Source organism: Capra hircus, chromosome 17 (assembly GCF_001704415.2).
Source record: "Capra hircus breed San Clemente chromosome 17, ASM170441v1, whole genome shotgun sequence".
Lineage (NCBI taxonomy): Eukaryota > Metazoa > Chordata > Mammalia > Artiodactyla > Bovidae > Capra > Capra hircus.
The window spans coordinates 35609041-35632590 of NC_030824.1; the positions used below are offsets into that span (position 1 = coordinate 35609041).

At 35.7% G+C, this 23550-nt stretch overlaps 1 protein-coding gene across 3 annotated transcripts in view; it reads left to right on the forward strand.

The window, feature by feature from the left end:
* Positions 1-23550, forward strand: part of KIAA1109 (KIAA1109 ortholog) — a 202471-nt gene that overhangs the window by 35938 nt on the left and 142983 nt on the right. For all 3 annotated transcript variants that reach the window (XM_018061504.1, XM_018061506.1, XM_018061505.1), the window contains 7 exons: positions 528-721; positions 2711-2790; positions 4579-4729; positions 9107-9263; positions 10280-10358; positions 13911-14002; positions 15295-15412. In XM_018061504.1, the coding sequence (XP_017916993.1) occupies positions 528-721; positions 2711-2790; positions 4579-4729; positions 9107-9263; positions 10280-10358; positions 13911-14002; positions 15295-15412 (871 nt within the window). The remainder of the gene's footprint in view (positions 1-527; positions 722-2710; positions 2791-4578; positions 4730-9106; positions 9264-10279; positions 10359-13910; positions 14003-15294; positions 15413-23550) is intronic.

A 23550-nucleotide genomic window follows, 5' to 3' on the forward strand; every position in this document is an offset into this window, starting at 1 on the left:
GTGCAAGACTCTTAGCGACCCCATGGACTGCAGCCTACCAGGCTTCTCTGTCCATGGGCTTTTCTAGGCAAGAGTACTGGAGTGGGGTGCCATTGCCTTCTCTGGTTTATTTATTTATTCACACGTGCTTGAATTTCTTTATACACTGGTCTAAATTGATTGGTGTGCATGTGTGGTCAGTCATGTCTGACTCTTTGCAACCCCATGAACTATAGCCTGCCAGTCCTCCTCTGTCCACTGGACTTTTTCAGTGTTTCTCCAAAATACTGGAGTGGGTTGCCATTTTCTCCTTCAGGGAATTTTCCCAATCCAGGAGTTGAATCTGCTTCTCCTGCATTGGCAGGTGGATTCTTTAGCACTGAACCATCTGGGAAGCCAAAATGGAGCAACTTACGTAGTATTATTTACTGCTGAAATGGAGTCATTTAGTAGTTGCTTGAAATGCTTGTTATTAGGTCAGCTAAGGAAAAATAAATATGACCTAGATAGTATGGCATAATATGTCTTTATCTGTTGTTTTTTTTTAGGGACGTTTGGCCTTTGGAAATCATTACCAACCTCAAACGCTGTGCATCAACTTTGATGATGCTTTCTTAACTTATACTACAAAACCACCTTCTAGTCATCTTGACCAGTTCATGCATATAGTGAAAGGAAAGCTTGAAAATGTTCGAGTCATGCTTGTTCCTAGTCCAAGATATGTTGGTCTTCAAAATGATGAGTAAGAAAGTCATAAAAATAACAGATAACTTCTTTATATGTAATGTAGCTATCATTTAGAATCTTTAGTATCCTTTTAATTTCTTTGCTGTAAGTTTGGCAATAATTAGTTATATCTCTCTATTATATCAGTTGATAGGATTCCTGCTTTATAAGATAAATGGAGTTTATCCATTGGTATACCCCTATTTTAAATATTTTTCTATAAACTTATCATTTTTCTATCCTCTTCTTCTTAGAGTATTTGGGAAATTTATTTTGGGCAGTTAAGCTTCGATGTTTGTATGTTAGAAAATATACTTTACAGCTAGGTTTTTACTTTGAGAAGGGAGGGATAAATAGTAAATTTAACAAATTCATTATAGTGGAATACCATTTGAGTTAATGAAAAGTTGAAAATGAAATCAAAATTAGTCTCAGAAAACTGATGAAATTAAGACGGTTTGGGGGCTTGTTTGACATTTAAGTCCCAGTCAGTTTTCCACCTATCTTTCCAGATTTGCTCTTTTTTTAGTGAAGTAGCTGCTTGCATTTAGGAGACATGTTGTAATGATGCACACTAGAGTTGTCTCATTGTGGTGGGATGCTTCCATTCTAGATAAACTCCATTTATCTTATAAAGCAGGAATCCTATCAACTGCGACCCTCAGTTAACAGCAGACACATAAATCCCATCTGACTCCAGGCCATATGCTCATGAGTTATATTAGGGCTCTTGTAATTTTTATTATTCTCAATCTCTGTTGTTTTTTTATGAAGGAATCTCTGTGGTTAAATTTGTGTAATGTAAGTACTCATATGATGAGTTTCTGCTGTGTCTCAATTTTTAGCTTTGTGTGTAGGCAATATAAAGTTTGAGGTTATGAGAAGCATGATTATTCCTTTTTAGTTCCAGCTTTTGAATAGCTTGTAATTAGATTTTCTAGGGCCTGGCTAGAGTGACACAGTCGTTTTCTCTGCTTGTGTACCAGGGAGGCTGTGGATCTACCTGGTTTCACTCTTCAGATCATTGAATTTGCTAAGTATCTTGAAATGTATGCTATGCACACTGTTCTATATTTATGGGTACAAGTTGTAATACTGAAAAAATAAATCCTGGGTTTTGTGAAAATTACTAGAGAGTAAAATGAAAAAGTATCCCACTGTTTTTGTAAGAAGAGTTAAAGTGTTTTTCACTCTTCAAAAGTAAGCATGGAGATAGTATGATGAAATTGAATGCTAAACTTTATGATTTATAAGAAGACTGTTGAATTTGTATGTGCTGTATTATCTAATGATTAAGATGTTGATTTTGATATGGAAGGAAGATATTGTGGTATATGACAAAGATAAAGGTTGTTAAATTAAAGCAAGTAAAGTGGGAAATTGTTTAAATGCACAGAAACACTCATTCCAGAATGAGTTCAAGATGTGTGCTTTAAATTTATTTTGATTTATTTCAAGTTGATCAACTAAATATTCTTGGAAATAGGTAATATAAAATTGTTGAAATGAGAAGATTTTTTAATTTAATGTTTCTGAAAGGTTATACTTTGTTTTACAGTATATAAGGTGATATTTCTCAATCAGTTTTATAGTAGTATTATTATAAATTGACTGAATTCCAACTCTAATTTTAAACTTATCGTTGCAAATGCAGAATGATTATTCTATTTCAGTGAACATTGTTTTTCATTGTATTTAATTAGATTTTGTTTTAAATTGATTTCTCTTGTTCAAAACAAAATGCCAAACATTTTTTTCTTTCTTAAACCAATTTACTGATCAAAAATTTTTTAGTGCCTACTTTTTAAATAGTCTAATATATAAAGCAGTTATGGAACAGTTTATTGTAAATGTGAAAGATGTTTTCCCTTTTCAAGATGCTACACTGATTGCTTTTTAGTTTTCTTTTTTCTTTTTTGCTTTTACCTATTATCATTAATTAAAATACCAAACATTTTATATTCTGGAGATGTACTTAGTTTGCCTTCTTTCTTCCTTTGTGTAGACCACCAAGATTAATGGGAGAAGGTTTTGTGGTGATGCAGTCAAATGATGTCGACATCTACTATTACATGGATGAGCCAGGTATTATTTTTTAAAACATGTTTTATAGCTACAGTTCTGTTTCTTCTATGAAATGCTGATATCTACTTTTATTTAAGTATCTTTACTTAGGATATAAATAAGCATCAGTAATGGTAAATGTGCATGTGAGAATGCCTACCTAAAAAATATCTGTCATTCGTCCAAAGTTGAATATTAATACTCCAGTATTTCATATCAAAAAAGAACAATATAGAAATCATTCCTTCAGATTCCATTTTTGCAGGTACACTTCAGAAATTGTGAATACAAGTGACTATGAGTGAAAGCCACTAGAGAATGTGGTGATAGTTAAAGTAGTTCATGCTGACCAAGTTAAATTTGAGGCTTAAAGTTTAAGGATTAAAGTCTAGCTAGTTATAGTACTTCACAGGTGGTCTCAGTTTTATAAAGTAGCTAAAAATTGTATTTTTAGTCATATTTTCCTAATTCTCTTTTTCATACATTTCAGGAGGTTTATGAGGTCAGAGTATTTTCGGAATTAGGACGTTATTTGCCATTTTATTTTTGTCATATTGTACTGATGATGCAAAAGTTGTGGTAGACAAAACTGCTAATGCTTTAGCATGAATCAAAGGCAGTGATTCCAAACTATAGCAGTAACCTCTTGTCTTTTTCACTGCCACACACTCACAATAACAACAAATGCCAGTATGCTTTACTATGTCTTTGATTAAGCAGTAAAAATTACTTTTATCAAATCTTGACCCGTGACTAAACTTTTAAATATTCACTTGTTAAAATAAGTACACATAATGTACTTCTGCCCTATACCAGAGTATACTGATGTTTTGAGGAAAATCACTGTGTGATTGAGTTTCAAGCTGAATTGTTTGTACTTTTTAAGGAACACCAGTTTTGCCTCAAAGAGCAACTAGAGACAAACTATAGTTTTGTGCTTTCATGTGAAAATTTGAATTTTGGAAAATTTGAGTCTGCCACTGTGAGCTTGACAACTTTTCTAATGAGACTACCAGTGATATTAACAATATGAATTTTTAGATATTTAATAATAAAATTTGTCTGTTTGGGAAAAGTATGCATATTTCAGTGAACCAATATTTTCCAAATGATCAATTCATGATGTCTGTAAAAGATTTATTCAAAATGCAAGGGCAATCAATTTTAATGTATCAGAATGTGAAAAGTTCAGGGGTTTAATTTCAGATTCCACATTGCAAGTATTCTCTAAGAAATTACCACTTGTTGAAATTTGGTGTAGTGTCAAAGAATATCCAAAAATTATCTGAAAAAGCAGTTGAAATAGTCCTACCTTTTCTATTTGTATGAGGCTAGATTTTCTTCAGATCCTTGAGTAACAGATTAAATGCAGAAATAACTATGAGAATTCACTTGTTTTCTATTAAGCTGAATATTTAAGAGATTTGCCAAGATAAAAACAATGCCAGTGTTTCTTATTAATTTGTTTTAGAAAGTAATAATTATTTAATATTTCAAGTAAAAATTAAAGTTTTATATTTTCATTAAAATGTAGTTTTTTTGCATCATATTTTCAGTAAATCTTAGATATTTTGTTTTGTCAACATGTAATGAGTTTTATTTAAAAATAAATTTTAAAATATTTCTCAATTCAGATTTCAAAGTCAGTAAAATATGATAGATATAATACAAAAAAATTCCCACTTTGGTGTCCTCAATAATTTTTTAGAGTGTAAAGGATTCCTTAAAGTTTTAGAACTGTTGATCTAGGGAAACCTGTTAATGGTTATTTTAAGTAGCTATCTTCATATTGTATATTCTGCAATATAGGACTTGTTCCAGAAGAAACAGAAGAAAATGTTGAAGGAGAAATGAGCACTGAAGATTGCAAATTACAAGACTTGCCTCCATGTTGGGGATTGGATATAGTTTGTGGTAAAGGAACAGATTTCAACTATGGGCCATGGGCTGATAGGCAGAGGTACTTGATTAAATTACATTTCTTCTAAGTCAAATATATTGGGATAATACTATAATTTTTATTAAAAACTAGCTCAGTATTTTTATAAGCTATTTTATTATGGCAGGGTAAAATATCACTAAACATTTTAATCCAAATAATTTGTACAACAGTTGGTATAAGCAGGTGTGCTCTAAAGGAGGCGCTAATTCATTAGAAAAGTGGTGAATGAGCAGCATATTATGGGTTGATTGGTTTTTTTCTTTTGTATTTAATCAGTGAATATGCCAAGGATTGTTGGGATTATGGAGATTCAGATCTAAAAGTCAGTTTAGGAAAAAAGAAACAGAAGAGTTTTATTAAGATGAAGAACTTAGAAAAGCACTGTGTTAGTTTTACTAAGGCTGCCATAACAAAGTGCCACCAACTTTGTGGCTTAAACAGCAGAACTTTCTCATAGTTCTGAAGGTTAGAATTCTGAGACCAAGGTGTTGGCCGCATTGGTTCCTTCTGAGGGCTATGAGGGAAGGATGTGTTCAAGGCCTCTCTCCTTGGGCTGTAGATGGTCATTCTGTTTCTTCACACAGTCTTCCCTTTTATGTGTTTTATAGGTCTCTATGTCCAAATTTTCTTCTCTTAGAAGAATGCCAGACATCCTGGGCTAGGGCCCGCCCTATTGATCTCTTTTTAACTTAATTCTCTAAAGACTGTCTAACTATAGCTAATTCTGAGGTACTGAAGTTTAGGGCATATGAATTTTAGGGGGACACAGTTTAGCTCATAACAGGTTCATAACTCATATTGAAGAGGAGAGAATTGGAGAATGCTTTTTGGTTGTGGTAATATATGAGTTGAGTTTTGAAAAATAAGTAAGAATTAGCCAGGAAAGGAAGGAAGGAATGAATAATCAAAGCAAAGGAGGAGTCCTTCAAATGCATAATGAAGTCAAGAATTGTCTTAATAAGCTCTATAGGTTGTTAAGAGATTTGTAGGTAGTTAAGAAATTCGTAAATTTTATATTGGAGGTAACGGGAGTGCCTGAAATGTAAAAAGAGTTTTTTTATTTCTTAGTTATTCTATTGATTTTGAAGGAATTTTTGTGTCTTTTAATATATTATGAACATCTATATTTACTGAAGAATTTTAAACATAGGTGTCATTTACCACTATTTGAGAGAGAACATCTAGAATGTTATGTAAATATACATTTGGTTAAAGCTAGTTTAGTTTTTCATAAGCCAGCTTGAATGGAAAATACAAGCTAAACAGTTGCAGAGGCAGATATTAGTGGGCCATTGATCCTTAGATCAATTGCCTAATGAGAGTGCTGATACTGACATGATATACTGACTCTTTATTGTTTAAAAAAGTGATTTCTGCCTAGCCTTATTAGAATTATATACTTTGTCAAGTACTACATTCTTTTAACCTTGGTATCTCTAGTGTATAGGAATACCTGTTCCATTAAGTAGCTATTTAAATAACAGTTGAATGGTAAATGTGTAAGTAAGTGTTTGAAAACTTGTAATATCCTGCTGCTGCTGCTGCTAAGTCACTTCAGTCGTGTCTGACTCTGTGCGACCCCATAGACGGCAGCCCCCAGGGTCCCCCGTCCCTGGGATTCTCCAGGCAAGAACACTGGAGTGGGTTGCCATTTCCTTCTCCAAGACATGAAAGTGAAAAGTGATAGGGAAGTCACTCAGTCATGTCTGACTCTTAGCGACCCCATGGACTGCAGCCTACCAGGCTCCTCCATCCATGGGATTTTCCAGGCAAGAGTACTGGAATAGGGTGCCATTGCCTTCTCCGGAATATAATACTTAAATTCTGGGTTAGATTTTTAGAGTTGAAAGTAAACAGCTTAAAAATTCAGGTTAGGAAACAAATATTTTTCAAATTACTGGATTTAAATGTTCCTTTTATGATATAATTTTTCATACGCTAAACCATGCTGTTTTTTCTGTGGAATAGTTGAAAGCGAGGAGCTTTACATTCCATTAAGGAACAGTAATATTTGAAAGGAGAAAGTTAAAGCTGTGCTTTAACACAGACACATAAAATATTTTTGCATTTGAATAAAGTGCAATTCTTCTTAAGCTGTATTTAATTTTAATGCATTAAGAAAAAATATTAGGCTATATTTACATGAAAATCCAAGCCAAAATTCCTTTAGTATATAGTCATAGTGAAATGATACTGAAGATAATGTGGAAAAAAAAAGTTGTCTTTACCAACTCCATTCAGTTAGTCCTGCCACTGCTAGGAGAGAACAGCAATACATTTCTTAACCTGAACTTAACAAAACCATTGAGATTTATTAGAAAGAAGAAAAATTTATCACTTGAGTTTAGTTTCCTTTTGTAAGTAGCAATAGTACTTATCTCCTCCTTTACATACTCAAATTGTGCATTTCCTTTTCTGTAGCCATTTTCTTTACTCCTTCCCCATATTAAGTTTCTAAACAAATATGAACTGTTATCAGAAATGTTAATTAGGTCAGTTTTTTGAAGCATTTACCTGTTAGTGTAAAAAATGTAGGAGAAAATCTCACCTGTTTTATTATTGGATAGTTTACTCAGCATGGTGAGTTTTTTTTTTTTTTAATATTTACTTATTTGGCTGCTGCTGGTGCTAGGCTGCATCGGGTCTTAATTGTGGATAATGGGTTCAGTTCCTCTGGAGCACGAGGGGTCTTTGATCCCCAACCAGGGATTGAACCTGTGTCCCCTGCATTACAAGGTAGATTCTTAACCATTGGACTACCAGAGAAGTTTTTAATCTCTGATTTGGCATGACCTTATTTAGCATGTAGATATTTTATGTCTATCACTTTTACATGATTTTCTCAGTCTTTAAGATATTCAGCTTTTCAAGGGTTTTCATGACAGTTGAAATCCAAACTTTATAAATTTGTACTTATCTGCTTAATGATAAAGTATAATAATGCTAATATTCCTGACATTGTCTAGCCTTTTATTGCTTTCACTTAATTTCTTTCAGAGCTTTCCAGGTGATGCTAGTGGTAAAGAATCAGCCTGCCAATGCAGGAGACATTAGAGACATGGGTTTTATCTCTGGGTTGGGAAGATTCCCTGGAGGAGGACATAGCAACCCACTCTAGTATTCTTGCCCTGAGAATTCCATGAAAGAAGAGCCTTGTGGATTATAGTCCATGGGGTTGCAGAGACTGAAGCAATTTAGCACTTAAGTGCTTTCATTTATATTTTTACAACTCAGTGAGAGACACTAGGACAAGTGTGGTGAACTGATTATACCTGTGAAAGAATGGAGATGCAGAGAGGTTCAGTGATTTGGGCAAGATAAGGAAGCTGTACCCTCTGGAGCCAAGATTCAGACCAACCCTTCAAGTCTACTGTTCTTTTCATTATATCCTGCTGCCCATTTTATAGTCCCTGATCATCTATTGATCAGATGGATTCTTTGTCTTTAATATCTTAGTTATATATATTTGTGTGTCTTCACCAAAACATTTATAAATTTAATTTTCTTTTCATGTCGTTAATGATAGCAAGTTAAAGTCTAAAATCAGTCAGTTTGCAGATTTTGTTCTGTTCATCTAATTTTTCTCTGTTCATTCCAAGTAGCATTTCCAGTTACTCGTGACTCCTTCCTATACTTTCTCTGAATGTATGAGTAACATGCTAATTTTTTAATTACATAGAAGAGTCTGAATTGAACATTTCTTGATTTCTTTCATCTTTTGTCAGATAAGGGGAGGCAAATACATTAGAGCTCTAGCTTACAAATACTTGCATCTTTTTAGAAACCTGTTTCTCTTTAGACCCTTATTGTTATAATATTGATTAAAAATGATTATAAAAATAATAGAATAACATTTCTTTCCATGTGCCATGTACTACCAACTGTTTGATGTGTGTTGTCATTTAATTCTTGGATCTATTCTCTGAGACTGGTTATGGTAAACCTCATTTACAAGTGAGGAAGCAGGCAAATATCCTCAGAAAGGTTAAGTAATTATCCAGAAAGGAAAAATGATTCTAATTAAACCATTCCCCTTCAACTCTTTCTTTGCCATTTGTACATTTGATATACTTGTCTTTACTTTGTCACAGTATTGGTTGAATAGTGTAAACTTGGTCTTACCCGTGTCTTATTTTACAGCAGTATATTAGGTGCTCAAAGCTCATTGATCTCTGAAAATAGAAAACAATGGAGAAAATAGTCTTTCATTTTACTGAAAGGAAACTATAGTAGGTGTTATTTTGTGACTTATTTTTTTTGAAATTTATGTCCAATTGTTAAATGAGATAGCAATGATAATATCAGTATAAAGTTATAATACTGATTTTAGTCTCTTTTATGAGAAGCAATTTTATTTGAATAACTTGTCATTATTCTTTCTTCCTCCTTATTTAGAGATTGTCTGTGGAAGTTCTTCTTCCCTCCTGATTATCAAGTTCTGAAAGTTTCTGAAATTGCACAGCCTGGGAGACCAAGACAGATCCTTGCTTTTGAACTACGAATGAATATTATTGCAGATGCTACAATTGACTTGTTGTTTACCAAAAATAGGGTAATTATTGAAATAATATAGTAGAAAGTAGTGTTTAAAATTTGACCATTATCTTCCAGAGTATTTTTCTGGTAATTAGTCCCATGCATGTGTGTTAAGTTGCTTCCAGTTGTGGTTGACTCCTTGGGACCCTATGGACTTTAGCCTCCCAGGCTCCTCTGTCCATGGAATTCTCCAGGCAAGAATACTGGAGTGGGTTGCCCTCCTCCAGGGTATCTTCCCTACCCAGGGATTGAATCCGCATCTCTTATGTCTTCTGCGTTGGTAGGTGAATCCTTACCACTAGTGCCACATGGGAAACCCGACTAGTGCTGTACTTGGATTCATTTCTGTGAGCTTCGCCTGACCCCTATCAGTATGTATGTTACATCATTAAGTGCCAAATACTGGAAAGAATTAATAGAAATAGACCTTGATACTATAGTCTCATTCTTCTTCTTTGAATCTAGCCAAATTGTTTTAAGTGTATTTTTGGTATAAATTTGAACTTCTGCTCTTAGGAACTTCTAATACCTATTTAATATTGTTGTTGTGGCTCAGTGCCTGACTCTTTGCAGTCCCATGGACTGTAGCCTGCTAGGCTCCTCTGTCCATGGGATATTCCAGGCAAGAATACTGGAGTGGGTTGCCATTTTTTTCTTCAGGGGGTCTTCCCGACCCCAGGCTTGAACTTTGGCAGGCAGAGTCTTTACCACTGAGCCACCTGGGAAGCCCTATTTAATATTGTGTATGCGTGCTATGCTCAGTTGTGTTTGGCTATCTGTGACCCTTTGTACAGTAGCCTCCCAGGCTCCTCTGTCCATAGGATTTTTCAGGCAAGAATACTGGAGTGGCTTTCCATTTCCTCCTCCAGGTGATCCTGACCCTACGAGCAAACCCATGTCTCCTGTATTGCAGGCAGATTTCTTTTCTGCTGAGCCATTGGATTAATGATTGAATTTTGTCTGCGTTAATAACTGAAAAGTAAAGATATGAGAATAATTATAATGTCTCATATGAATTTTTTCTTTTGGTAGGAAACAAATGCTGTACATGTAAATGTTGGAGCTGGTTCATATTTAGAAATTAATATTCCAATGACGGTTGAGGAAAATGGTAAGCTACAATGAGTGTTTTTCTTTTTAAGTGATTATGGGCATAATTAATATATAAATAATGATTAATCTACTTAGACTAAAATTAATTGAGTTTTATCTTTCAGTTTTCTGTTATATTTTAATGTGCCCTTGAAAACTGAAAGTGAAAGTGAAGTCACTCAGTCGTGTCTGACTCTTTGCAACCCCATGGACTGTAGCCTACCAGGCTCCTCTGTCCATGGGATTTTCCAGGCAATAGTACTGGAGTGGATTGCCATTTCCTTCTCCAGGGGATCTTCCCGACCCAGGGATCGAACCCGGGTCTCCTGCATTGTAGACAGGCACTTTACTGTCTGAGCCACCAGGGAAGTCCTATGTGTGCCCTTAGTAAATGCTATATAATTATTCATGCACCTAGAAAGAAGAGAAAAACTGTTTTATTCAAGCTAGGTCTTATTTGTGCTGTCATTGTACTTTATACTTTTCTTTTGTAAGATTGTGCATAATTTGCTTAGCATATGTTTTTCCTACTAGTCTATTGCTCTGTAAAAGCAAGTGCTGTGTATTTCTTTTTACCAGTTTATACCTGGTACCAAACCCAAGACCTGGCACATGAAACATGGTCCATGGGCAGAAATTGATTCAGTAGTAATAAGCTTTGTTTTAGGTTATATCTTTAGTAGAGTTTTGTCAGAGTAAGCTTGTTCTTTGAATAGCATAAGTTTAAGACAGCAGAATATTTCATGTTTAACATATTAAATCATGCCCTGATAGTTGTAGTTTCATCTGAAGTAAGATAATCTAAGTTCATTATGCATTTGAAATTTGGGCCCTGATACAGATTAACCAGTAACATTAAACATTAAATACTTTTTGTTAAATTTATCAAAATGTCAAATAGTCTTCCTAATTTTTCTTTGTTTTTCCTGTTCTCTTATTACATTTGTAATTGAGAACAATTGAAATTCTGCTTTATTCACTCTTGAGAGTGTGGAGAGTAGCAACTTACCCTTATTTTTAAATTACTATCTAGCAATGTTTCTATAACTTTCCCAGAAGCATGATTAGAGTAATTTTTATATAATTGGCTCTCTTTCCTTGTTTCTGTCACTCATTTTGTTTCTACAATAAGAAGAAAGCAGGCAAAGATTTATGTAGTTCAGCTCAGTTTAGTCGCTCAGTCGTGTCCAACTCTTTGCAACCCCATGAATTGCAGCATGCCAGGCCTCCCTGTCCATAACCAACTCCTGGAGTTCACTCAGACTCACGTCCATCGAGTCCGTGATGCCATCCAGCCATCTCATCCTCTGTCGTCCCCTTCTCCTCCTGCCCCTAATCCCTCCCAGCATCAGAGTCTTTTCCAATGAGTCAACTCTTCACATGAGGTGGCCAAAATACTGGAGTTTCAGCTTCAACATCATTCCCTCCAAAGAAATCCCAGGGTTGATCTCCTTCAGAATGGACTGGCTGGATCTCCTTGCAGTCCAAGGGACTCTCAAGAGTCTTCTCCAACACCACAGTTCAAAAGCAGATTTATTAGTTTGTGTTGAAAAGATAGCAGTTGAGTCTGCCTGATTAGATATTTAATCAAAAAAGTGACTGAAAATGAGATAATATCTTTTCCCTTTAACTTCAGAGCTGTTACAGTGAAGAGCTAAACCTTATCTTAGTTACTTTTAAAAGAATAATCATACTAAATCTTAAAACAGATATTGAGATTCTCTAGGATTCAGAGTAATTGGTTGGAAGAAGCATCTTTTAGGATAGCCTTAATCACACTTCATGGGAATAGATGGGGAAACAGTGTCAGACTTTATTTTTGGGGGCTCCAAAATCACTGCAGATGGTGGTTGCAGCCATGAAATTAAAAGACGCTTACTCCTTGGAAGAAAAGTTATGACCAACCTAGATAGCACATTCAAAAGCAGAGACATTACTTTGCCGACTAAGGTCCGTCTAGTCAAGGCTATGGTTTTTCCTGTGGTCATGTATGGATGTGAGAGTTGGACTGTGAAGAAGGCTGAGTGCCAAAGAATTGATGCTTTTGAACTGTGGTGTTGAAGAAGACTCTTGAGAGTCCCTTGGACTGCAAGGAGATCCAACCAGTCCATTCTGAAGGAGATCAGCCCTGGGATTTCTTTGGAAGGAATGATGCTAAAGCTGAAACTCCAATACTTTGGCCACCTCATGCGAAGAGTTGACTCATTGGAAAAGACTCTGATACTGGGCAGGATTGGGGGCAGGAGGAGAAGGGGACGACAGAGGGTGAGATGGCTGGGTGGCATCACTGACTCGATGGACGTGAGTCTGAGTGAACTCCGGGAGTTGGTGATGGACAGGGAGGCCTGACGTGCTGCAATTCATGGGGTTGCAAAGAGTCAGACACGACTGAGTGACTAAACTGAACTGTAGGGGGAAAGACAATTGGGTGTTGCATAAAATTGAGAATAGTTCAGTTAAGGGAGTGCTTTTGCCTTTTTTAAACTGATGATGCAAATAGGATAATATTTGTAGATATATTTTAGGGGTACAGTTATTGGTGCACAAGGGTAAAGGGGCCATCTGAGGACTGAGGCATCATCATCTTGACCTATCATGAATTCATGGAAAGTGCCACAGCAAAGTGACTGTGGAACTACATGAGCTAAAGGTCTAAGGAAAACCCAGTCAGGTTCTTGGTAAAGTTGTTTAGTTGCTTGGTCGTGTCCAACTCTTTTGTGACCCCGTGGACTATAGCCTGCCAGGCTCCTCTGTCCATGGAATTTCCCAGGCAAGAATACTGGTGTGAGTTGCATTTCCTTCTCCAGAGGATCTTTCTGACCCAGCGATTGAACTCACATCTCCTGCATTGACAGGATGATTCTTAACCACTGAGTCACCACAAAGCCTGGTAAAGGTTGGATGGCTTTTAAGATGAGTATCTTTAGAGGGGAAGAATAGACTGAAGTCTTAGATAATAACCAAATAAAACATTTAAAACTTCCCCCAAAGATTCAGGTGTTTTGGGGAAAAAATGCCCAGAGTGGGATGCATGTTGAATTAACCATATAGTAATGATCATAGTGTTAATGTTCATAGGAGGACAGTCCATCAAAAAAAGAAGTGGAATACTCTGAACTTTTCTGGTTTTTTTTCAGAACAGGGCTGTGTTGTTTAATAACTGTCATTATGTAAGGAATAGCTGTTGTTCAGAAACTGTCACTATATAATGAGTGTTGAAAATGATAAATATATGTACCCTTGAGTTAATGGAGAAAAAAAAGACATGGGAACAGTCTTAAATACTTGCTTATTAATCATTTAGAAAATAGACTTGTAGTTTTGCATTAGAAAGCAAGATCAGGATAGATATTATATGAAAATGGAACTTTTTTTCCATGAGAGCTGTCCAGAATGAGAAAGGTTATGGATTAGATAGCATAGTCCATATTATTGGAGGTGTATTTAAATAGTAACTAATCACCAATTTTCAGGAATTCCTTCTTTGGGTGGTAGGGGACTTTGTTTCCAGTTTCTGAAAATTTTAATTATTTTTTTAGGTTCTTATTTTTTATGTTTTCACCTATTTTAGGTTATACCCCTGCGATTAAAGGACAGCTCTTACATGTTGATGCCACTACCAGCATGCAATACCGGACTCTCTTAGAAGCAGAAATGTTAGCAGTAAGTCTAACGTATATGGTGATATGCGTATACCTATAAAATACAAATTTTGGGTTTTTTTTAAGATAAAATTTTAATGGTCAAGTCATCAAATGATCTGTCTTCTTATTCAGGAACCACCAGGTGCTCTTGCCCATATTTTTGCGAAGAGTAGATTGTCAATGCTTTGGATTCTTTTTGGCCTCTCCCTATTGCTCTTCTTTTAGGGGAAATGAATACAGGCAGTAATACATGGGTTTTTGGCCTTTGAAAATTTGAGAAGTTGTTAGAAATTTTTTTTTTTAACTTCATTGTATGGCTAGACTCTCTCCTGTGCTGTAAATAATTAGATAAATTTTTACTGTATGTTTCCTGGCCCCATCAGATTCTTTCTCATGCTTAATAATTCACTGTCCTTTTTATTTATGAATAAAGTACAAGGAAGAAAATCTTATTGATACCCTAAATTGCACCACATTAGAAACAGAATTAATGTGGAAACACTCATGATTAAAAATTGCAGGCCAGGAACTCATTAATCATGCTGATCGTTATTTTTTCTCAGGGATAACAATAATAACCAAATTTACTGTGTGGAATAGCTAATATTCAGAGAGGATTTTTTTATATTAGATAGTATCATTAGGTCCTTAATTGTTTATCTAAACAAGCACGTTTACACTATATATGTAAATTAAGAGGAAAATTTTACAGTTATCCAAGAATATACTGAGTACTATAAATATGTGGTAAACTGACATATACAGCATTTTAATGAATTCCTGAGCTACTGCTGATAAATGGTACTGTGCAATAATGCTATTCCTGGTCAGGCAGCTCTTGCCTTTGGAGAACTGCCAAGACTTGGCAGGTGAAATATATCACAAAGCACCATGTCAGATTTATAACTACTGTGCTGTCAAATGAGTAGCCAGGAGGCACTGGTGGCCAAACTTCTGTGTGACAGGGTGCATTGCACTCTACCCTCCTTGACCCTGAGCCTCTCATTTAACAGATTATGTTTAAAGAAGAATTAATGAGGTTACTCTCTTTGTTTAGCTACAGTATCAAAATTGTAGCCTGATTTCTTCTTAAACTTTTTTGGCCACATCATGGCTTAGTATTTCATGAGCTGGATGTAACCATGGGTACTGACCTTTAGCCACAGCAATTTGAAAATCTGTATAGGACCCTCTGTTCAACTCAGTAGGAAAATAATTTTTAATTAGCAGTTTGTGTGAGTTCATTTCTAATGCTGTTCACACAATGTCATGTTTTAATGTCTAACATTTTGCTTAACATTTGGTTTGCAGTTTCACATCAATGCCAGCTACCCCCGAATATGGAACATGCCACAGACATGGCAGTGTGAATTAGAGGTTTATAAAGCCACCTACCACTTCATCTTTGCACAGAAGAATTTCTTCACAGGTAATTTTCTAATAAGTAAAAATACAGTGAGATTTATCAGAGAGAATTTGTTTATATTAAGTTTTGCTTTTAGATTCAACATAGGGACTTAATGACACAATTCATACTTTTTCACTTTTATACTTCTTTTGGGGCTGAGATTATTAGAGGAAAAATTTAAATATATATGTTCTGTGCTGTTTTTTAACCCATAGAAGGAAACTGTGAACCCAAAATTGACCTTGGAAGGACGTGCAAGAATTCTTTTTTGTGTAACTCTAATGGGGGAGTTAGATGGGGAGAATGAATTGGTTTTTTCCTCTTCATGAATTAGGCATCATAGTGGATTTATTATTTTGTTTTAATTATTGTAATCCACATACAGTATATTCACATAGTCAAATATGTTTTTGTATTCAGAGTCCCTACTTAACTCCTTTCTGTTGATGTGTATAATTGAATTGATACTATCGTTAGTTGGAAAAATTCTTTTATTTCTTGCAGCATGTTATGATAACTACTTATTACATTTTATGAGTATGGGAATGTGTAGTCTTCATCTCTGAATAACATAAATGTTTAATCACTACAGTAATTTAAATTATTACATAAAAGTAAGCATCTTTTTAGCCTTTCTGTAAGAAGTTTAACCAAACAGAATCAGTCTGCTTTTCCAGGATCAGTGGCTACCCCAGAGTTTTTGATATTTGTTTGACTGATTGCTGCATTTATCCATTTGTTTGTCCACCCACCAGTTGTTTATTTGTGGGTATAACAGTGATTAAGATAAGCATAGGTGGTTCTGTCATGACATTATTTACTAGCAATATGATGTGGGCCAAATTGTTTAATTGTTTAAGCTTTAGTTCCTTATCTATGAAATAGAGACGAGTTGCATCATTCTTCTCCAGGATTCAGGTTTCAGGGTCTCAGTAGTAGAAACTTTGACAGAGTCCCAGAAAGTTAAACTTTGTCAGTGAAGCTGGACAATGAATACTTAATTCAGGTTTATGAAAAAAAAAAAAAGTATATATATCTAAAACTTAGTGTGTATTAGTGTCTGTCTCTGTTTTAAGCAGTTTCACATATTAAATCATTAAACCTCCATAATAACTCTCTGAGGTCAATTTTATTATCATTATTTTACAGAAGAGGGCAGTCCGTTACAGAGGGGTTAAGCACTTTGTCCAGGTTTAGGTTGACCAACCCCAATAGTCTGGCCCAAGAATCTGTTTTTATATAAATAACTTCTTTTCCTTCTCATTTAATATTTTGTCATTTCTAACTTTGCTTATCTTTTAAAGTAGATTCCAGTTTCTTTATTTTTAGATTTTTTAGATTATAAATTAATTTATTTAAACTTAAAAAACCCAACATTTTCAAGCATGTTATACTTTACATTGTATTTCCTCCAGATTTCACAATCTCAGACTTTAGTAATGCTAAGAATAGTTAGATAGAAGTATAAATTTCTCAAGATTTAATGTTTATTTTGTAGTAGTGCTTACATTTAGACTGAATATTTTATTAAACAAGTACTCATTTCTTAAATTATAATTGTGTTTTTCTTAAATCATTTTCTTTCTCTAACTCTAATCTTTATGCTTCTGTCTGTTGAAATTCACTTTTTGAGTTACTTTTTTCTAAAATTGATTTGGAGAAATTTTAAAAATGTAGAAAGGTACAAAGCTTAAGTTCTCATTTCCCAGATTTAACAACTGTAATATTTAGATATATTACTTCTGAAATCTTTCTGCTGCTGTGTGCATGTTCAGTAGTGTCTTACTCTTTGCAACCCCATGGACTAGTAACCCATCAGGCAACTCTGTTGATGGGATTTTCCAGGCAAGAACACTGGAGTGGGTCGCCATTTCCTCCTCCAGGGGATCTTTCCAACCCAGAGATCGAACCTGCATTGGCAGGAGGATTCTTTGCCACTGCACCATCTAGGAAACCCCCAGAAATCTTTCTAGAATCCTTTAAAAACTTTTTTATTCTTTAAAAAAGATAGTCAGAGTAATATTAGTTTAATCTTGGAGAAAACGTACTTGGTCATGGTGTTTGAATTGCTTTTCTGTTTTCTCAGTTTTACATTTCTTTATTGACAGATTTTTGCAGAAAATAAATTATCTATTTGTATGTCTCATGAACCATTCTCACATTAGTTATTAGTGAGCTAAAATTGTTCATAAGCAATTTCAGTGTGATACAAAGATCACTTCATGATAAAAACAATATAGAGCTGCCTCAAGAATGAAAGATTCAAAACAAAGGCAGAAAGAATGTCTTTACTGGCAATAGTGAAATTGACTTACGTTTACCCTAAGAGAAGAACACGACATTATAATAGTATTACAATCCCAGTACCACCTGATGGATATTTTATAGGGTGTAGCTTTCCTGGAAGCTCAGCTGGTAAAGTATACACCTGCAATGCAGGAGACCCCAGTTTGATTCCGGGGTTGGGAAGATCTCGCTGGAAGAGGGGTAGGCTACCCACTTCAGTATTCTTGGGCTTCTCTGGTGACTCATCTGGTAAAAAATCCACCTTCAATGTGGGAGACCTGGGTTCAATCCCGGGGTTTGGAAGATCCCCGGAGAAGAGAATGGTGATCTGCTCCAGTATTCTGACCTGGAGAATTCCATGGGCTATATACAGTCCAAGGGGTCACAAAGAGTCGGACATGACTGAGCGACTTTTGCTGGCCTAGCAAATAGGCCAGCAAATTATAAAGTAAGTTGTAATTATATAGTAACTACTTAATTACTATATTAATTATAAATAATTATTTAAGTAATTGTTACAACTTACTTAATTAAAAAGTAAGTTGTAAATGAGGTTTTTTCCCAGACTAATATTTAAATTACCAACTTCACAACTTTTTTTTTTCCATTCCCAATATTTGTTGAGACACGTTTTAGAGTTTGGTCCACTACCATTGAAAAAAACTCCATGTATATTTGAAACGAATGTAGTTAACAAATTGCCTATTAGTTCATGTTTAGCTGAATTTTTCAAACATTCTGTATATTTACTGATTTTTAGTATGCTTGACTTATCAATAATTAAGCATCAAGCATCAAAAAGCTTCTTTTTTCTGGTAAATTTATTTGGTAAAACCAGCTGGTAATCAGAGCGTTTTTTGGTTTAAAGAGAGATACATATCGGAAATAGTTTTTGAGGTTCCTAGTAAAAATATTTTGTTACCATAATTTTTAATATTTATCAGTAAAGATGTTGTGTAAGCTGGTGGGGAAACTGTACTGCAGAATATATTGAAATTGTAGATAAGATACTTGAAAAACTTGTAAGACATTAAAATGGAAATTGACTAATAACTATAAAATTACATTGGTTTCCTTAGATTGATTATATATTTGTGTTTATTTCACTAGCAATTATATTTCAGCCTTTTAATTAGTAGTATTAAGTAAATAAATGCAACCACTATAAGCTGAGAGTCTCTTATGAATAATGATTCAAAACAAATACAAACCATGATCTCAACCTGCAGAAAATTAGGAGGGTATCGGGAGAGGGAGTTCTGGAGCCTGAGCCTACCTTCGGGCAAGGGAGTCTTGGCTCCAGACCCCCTTCTGGGCATGGAGGGCAGTGTGTGGTTCCTGTTGGTCAAGAAGGAGGTGGGCTGGGGGCTCAAAGCCAGGGGCAAAGGGGACTTAGCTGCGGCATCTGTCACACCTATCCCCCTGGCCTCCCTCAGTTCCCCACACTTATGTCTTTCCTTCCTTTCACTCTGTCTGACTCTGTTCCTTCCCTATAGCCCAGCCTGGATCCATCCCCATGACCTATTTGCACCTTCCCACTGCTCCCCTGACCGCGGCCCTCCCCCTGCAACCACCCTCTCTTCTACATGGGTGACCTGCTTAAGTCTATCTGGGGTCTCACCTCTAGCCAGTCTCCAGCTTTCTGCTGTAGTCTAACCTCAAGCCCTTCTGTTTTGGTCTAACCTCTGAATGTTCCACTGTGGTTATGCCCTTGACCTGCAGTCTAACATCCAGCCTTCTCCTGTACTTTCACCTCTCACCCTCCCACAGCAGCTTCACTGCCCTTATGGTGTAACATCCAGCCATTCCAGTGGTCCAAGGTCTACCCTAGAACTCTCCCTTGCTATTTAACCTCCAACTAATGTGGTCTAGATTTCCCTGATGGCTCAGCAGTTAAAGAATCCATCTGCAGTGCAGAGGAGACAAGAGATGCAGGTTTGATCCCTGGGTTGGGAATATCCCCTGGAGAAGGAAATGGCAACCCACTCCAGTATTCTTGCCTGAAAAATCCCATGGACAGATGAGCCTGGCAAGCTACAGTCCAGAGGGTTGCAAAGAGTCAGACATGACTGAGCAACTAAGCACATCGCTTATGAGCATTTCTTTATTTATCAATGTCAAGTATGTTGCACAAGCATAAATTGTGACCCTAACAAGTACATGTAGGATGTGAATACAGAGGAAATCCCCATGATCTGAAGGCAATTAGAGAAAGGAAGGAAGGGCATTAAGATCTGAAATGATCTTTGTAAATGAACTCAGTAACATTAATGAAAATTTGCATAGTGTTTTCATAAAACATTCCAAAGCATATTCATTTTTATCACCTTCACAACTCTGAAAAGAGACAGCTGTTACTGTTATCCCTGAGTTAACGGTGAGGAGGTTGAAGAAACATTCAACAACTTGGGCAGACTCATGAAGCCAATAAGTGGGAGAGACATTTAAGAACAATTTTTTGACTATAGACCCTTGTTCTCTCTGTATGGTCATGCTGTTGTTAAAGATGGTTAGCATTTTCCTTAGCAAAGAGGTTACCAAAGAGTGTGTTTATTTTAGAACAGTGACAGTGAAGTCTCTCAGTCGTGTCCGACTCTTTGCCACCCCATAGACTGTAGCCTACCAGGCTCCTCTGTCCATGGAATTTTCCAGGCAATAGTACTGGAGTGGGTTGCCATTTTCTTCTCCATTATTTTAGAAGGGATGAATAATTTGAGTAAAAGTGCAGAACCAAACATGTTTATGAGGGAAAAAAATGAGGAAAAACAACTTGATGAGTGATAAATTTTGTATTGTGTAGTTGATTAATCCCAGAGATGACGTTTGGGCACCTCCTGAGTGCTGACCATTGTGTTAAAGCTAGTGATGATGCAGTCAGGGTAGTTAGGTACGTTAGTATGTAGAAATAAATTTTAGAAGTAAGCATAGATACTGTAAGATACGATGAACTACTGGGATTGCTTGTTAAAAGAAATAAAATGTATTTAAAAGAAAGTAAAATTAAGTGGAATTTTCCTTTCTCTAGTCTCAGTTCAGTTCAGTCGCTCAGTCGTGTCTGACTCTTTGCGACCCCATAAATTGCAGCACGCCAGGCCTCCCTGTCCATCACCAACTCCCGGAGTTCACTCAGATTCATGTTCATCGAGTCAGTGATGCCATCCAGCCATCTCATCCTCAGTCGTCCCCTTCTCCTCCTGCCCTCAATCCCTCCCAGCATCAGAGTCTTTTCCAATGAGTCAACTCTTCACATGAGGTGGCCAAAGTATTGGAGTTTCAGCTTTAGCATCATTCCTTCCAAAGAAATCCCAGGGTTGATCTCCTTCAGAATGGACTGGTTGGCTCTCCTTGCAGTCCAAGGGACTCTCAAGAGTCTTCTCCAACACCACAGTTCCAAAGCATCAATTCTTGGGCGCTCAGCCTTCTTCACAGTCCAACTCTCACATCCATACATGACTACTGGAAAAACCATAGCCTTGACTAGACGGACCTTATTGGCCATATGCCTTTTATTGCTGATATAGTAAAACTCTGCATCTTATTAATATTTATTTTTATTGAAACTTAATATTAAATTATTTTGTCATTTTCCCAAGAGAGGATTTAATATATGTGTACAAGTTTCTGTACATTGCAGTTATTTTTAAAATGAGTTCATATGATATTTGACTTCTGATTTCTTTACTGAATCTAATATTTCTCCTTTAAAGATATCCTTTAAAATTCAAGGAAAATGACTTTAAATATATAATTTTGCCTTTTATTTTTCTTAGACTATCTTTAATAAGTGCTACCATTCATGTGCTATCTTGTGACAGTTTCTGTGCTAAAAGTTCACTTATTATCCCCTAGATTCTCACAATGAGTCTGTGCAGTTGTCCCCATTTTGTAAAAGAGAAGACCAATAGAATTTCAGTCATTTGTTCAAGATTATATAACTAGTAATATGATAAGCCAGAATATAAACCCAGGACTATCTGGTTGTCAAGAGTTTGTGTTATAATAATGGTACTTGCTTCTATCAAATACACAAAGTTCTGCTTTTGTAGCACTGTATTATGTACTGAGTGTACAAAGATGAGCTTGACAATACAAAGATGAGCTTGACACCTTTAGGAGGATACGATTTATTGAAGAATGTGATTCCTGTGAGTATACAATACATGCAAGTGATGTGAATGCCAGAAGGAAAAGCACTGTGATATCTTTATATAGTAAAGAGCTTTTGCCTGTTGGGTTTAAAGTATGAAAGGATATGCAGACAAAATATATAAACACAATTTTGAAAAGCAACAATTAAACCATCTGATGCAGCAGTACAGTAAATTAGCAGTCAGTATAGCTGATTGACTGTAATTCTAAGGCCAAGACTTTGTTTTGCTCACATTGTATTCCCAGGGTCTAGAACAGAGTGTGCACACAGTAGACATTCTGTAGATATTTGTTTTGTGAATAAAGTGACATGAAAAAATATTCAACCCTCGTTGTAATTAAAGTATTCAATTAAACTGAGATATCATTTTTCAGTTACCAGAAATAAAGCTGCAGCACCCTAGCTGCCATCAAAAAAAATAAAAATAGAAAGAGGTAGAAAGAAATATAATGCAGGAACAGGTACATTGAAATAGATAGTTGACCATACATTTTTAATAACATAAATTGATCTACTACTTTTGGAAAGCAGTTTGTGATTTATTGTTCCTTAGTCACTCAGTCGTGTTCAACTCTTTGCGACCCTATGGACTGTAGCTCTCCAGGAGCCTCTGTCCACAGGATTTCCCAGGAAAGAATACTGGAGTGGGTTCACATTTCCTTCTCTAGGGGGTCTTCCTGACCCAGGAATCAAACCTGTGTCTCCTGCATCTCCTGCATTGGCAGGTAGATTCTATACCACTGAGCCAGCTGTGGAGTCCTTGTGATTTATAATAACCTTAAAAAATTCATAAACTTTGACCTGGCAAATCTGCTTTTGAAATCTATCCTGACAGAATAATTCTGAATATGTAAAATATCTTGTATGGAAATATATGCAATAACATATATCATCTACAACAAAAATTTGAAGAAAGTCTAAATATCCAAGTACAGTAAATGGTTAAATAAATCTTTGCAGATCTTTTTAATGAACTATCATTAAAATCTTTGTTACTGTCTATTAAATAACATGGCAAAATTTTGAGTTCAGTGACAAAAAGTAATACATAAAATGTGCATCTAGGATACTGTAAAAATTTACATAGAGAAAAAACTAGAATGAGATATGTCCACAATATTAGATATTTGAGTAGCAGATTATCAGGTGATTTTCTTGCTCTTTTATCTTCTTAAGTTTCTTTAAAGATATAATAGGTATATGAAATACATTAAAATTTTTCTTATCTGTAACTGTGATAAGTAAGTGAGCATTTTTACTGTCAAACTGTTTGTTATTGTTGTGCTTCAGTTGCTAAGTCATTTCCAACTCTTTGCAAACCCATGAACTGCAGCACATCAGGGCTTTCTGTCCTTCACTATCTCCCTGACTTTACTTAAACTCATGTCCATTGAGTTAGTGATGCTATCCAACCATCTGATCCTTTGTCGCCTCCTTCTCCTCTTGCCCTCAGTCTTTCCCAGCATCAGGGTCTTTTCCAGTGAGTCAGCCCTTTGCATCAAGTGGTCAAAGTACTGGGGCTTCAGTTTCAGCATTAGATCTTCCAGTGAATATTCAGGATTAATTTCCTTTAGTATTGACTGGTTTGATTTCCTTGCTGTCCAGGGGACTCTCAAGAGTCTTGTCCAACACCACAGTTTGAAAGTTGGTCAGTTCTTCAGCACTCAGCCTTCTTTATGGTTCAACCCTCACATCTGTACATGACTACTAGAAAAACCATAGC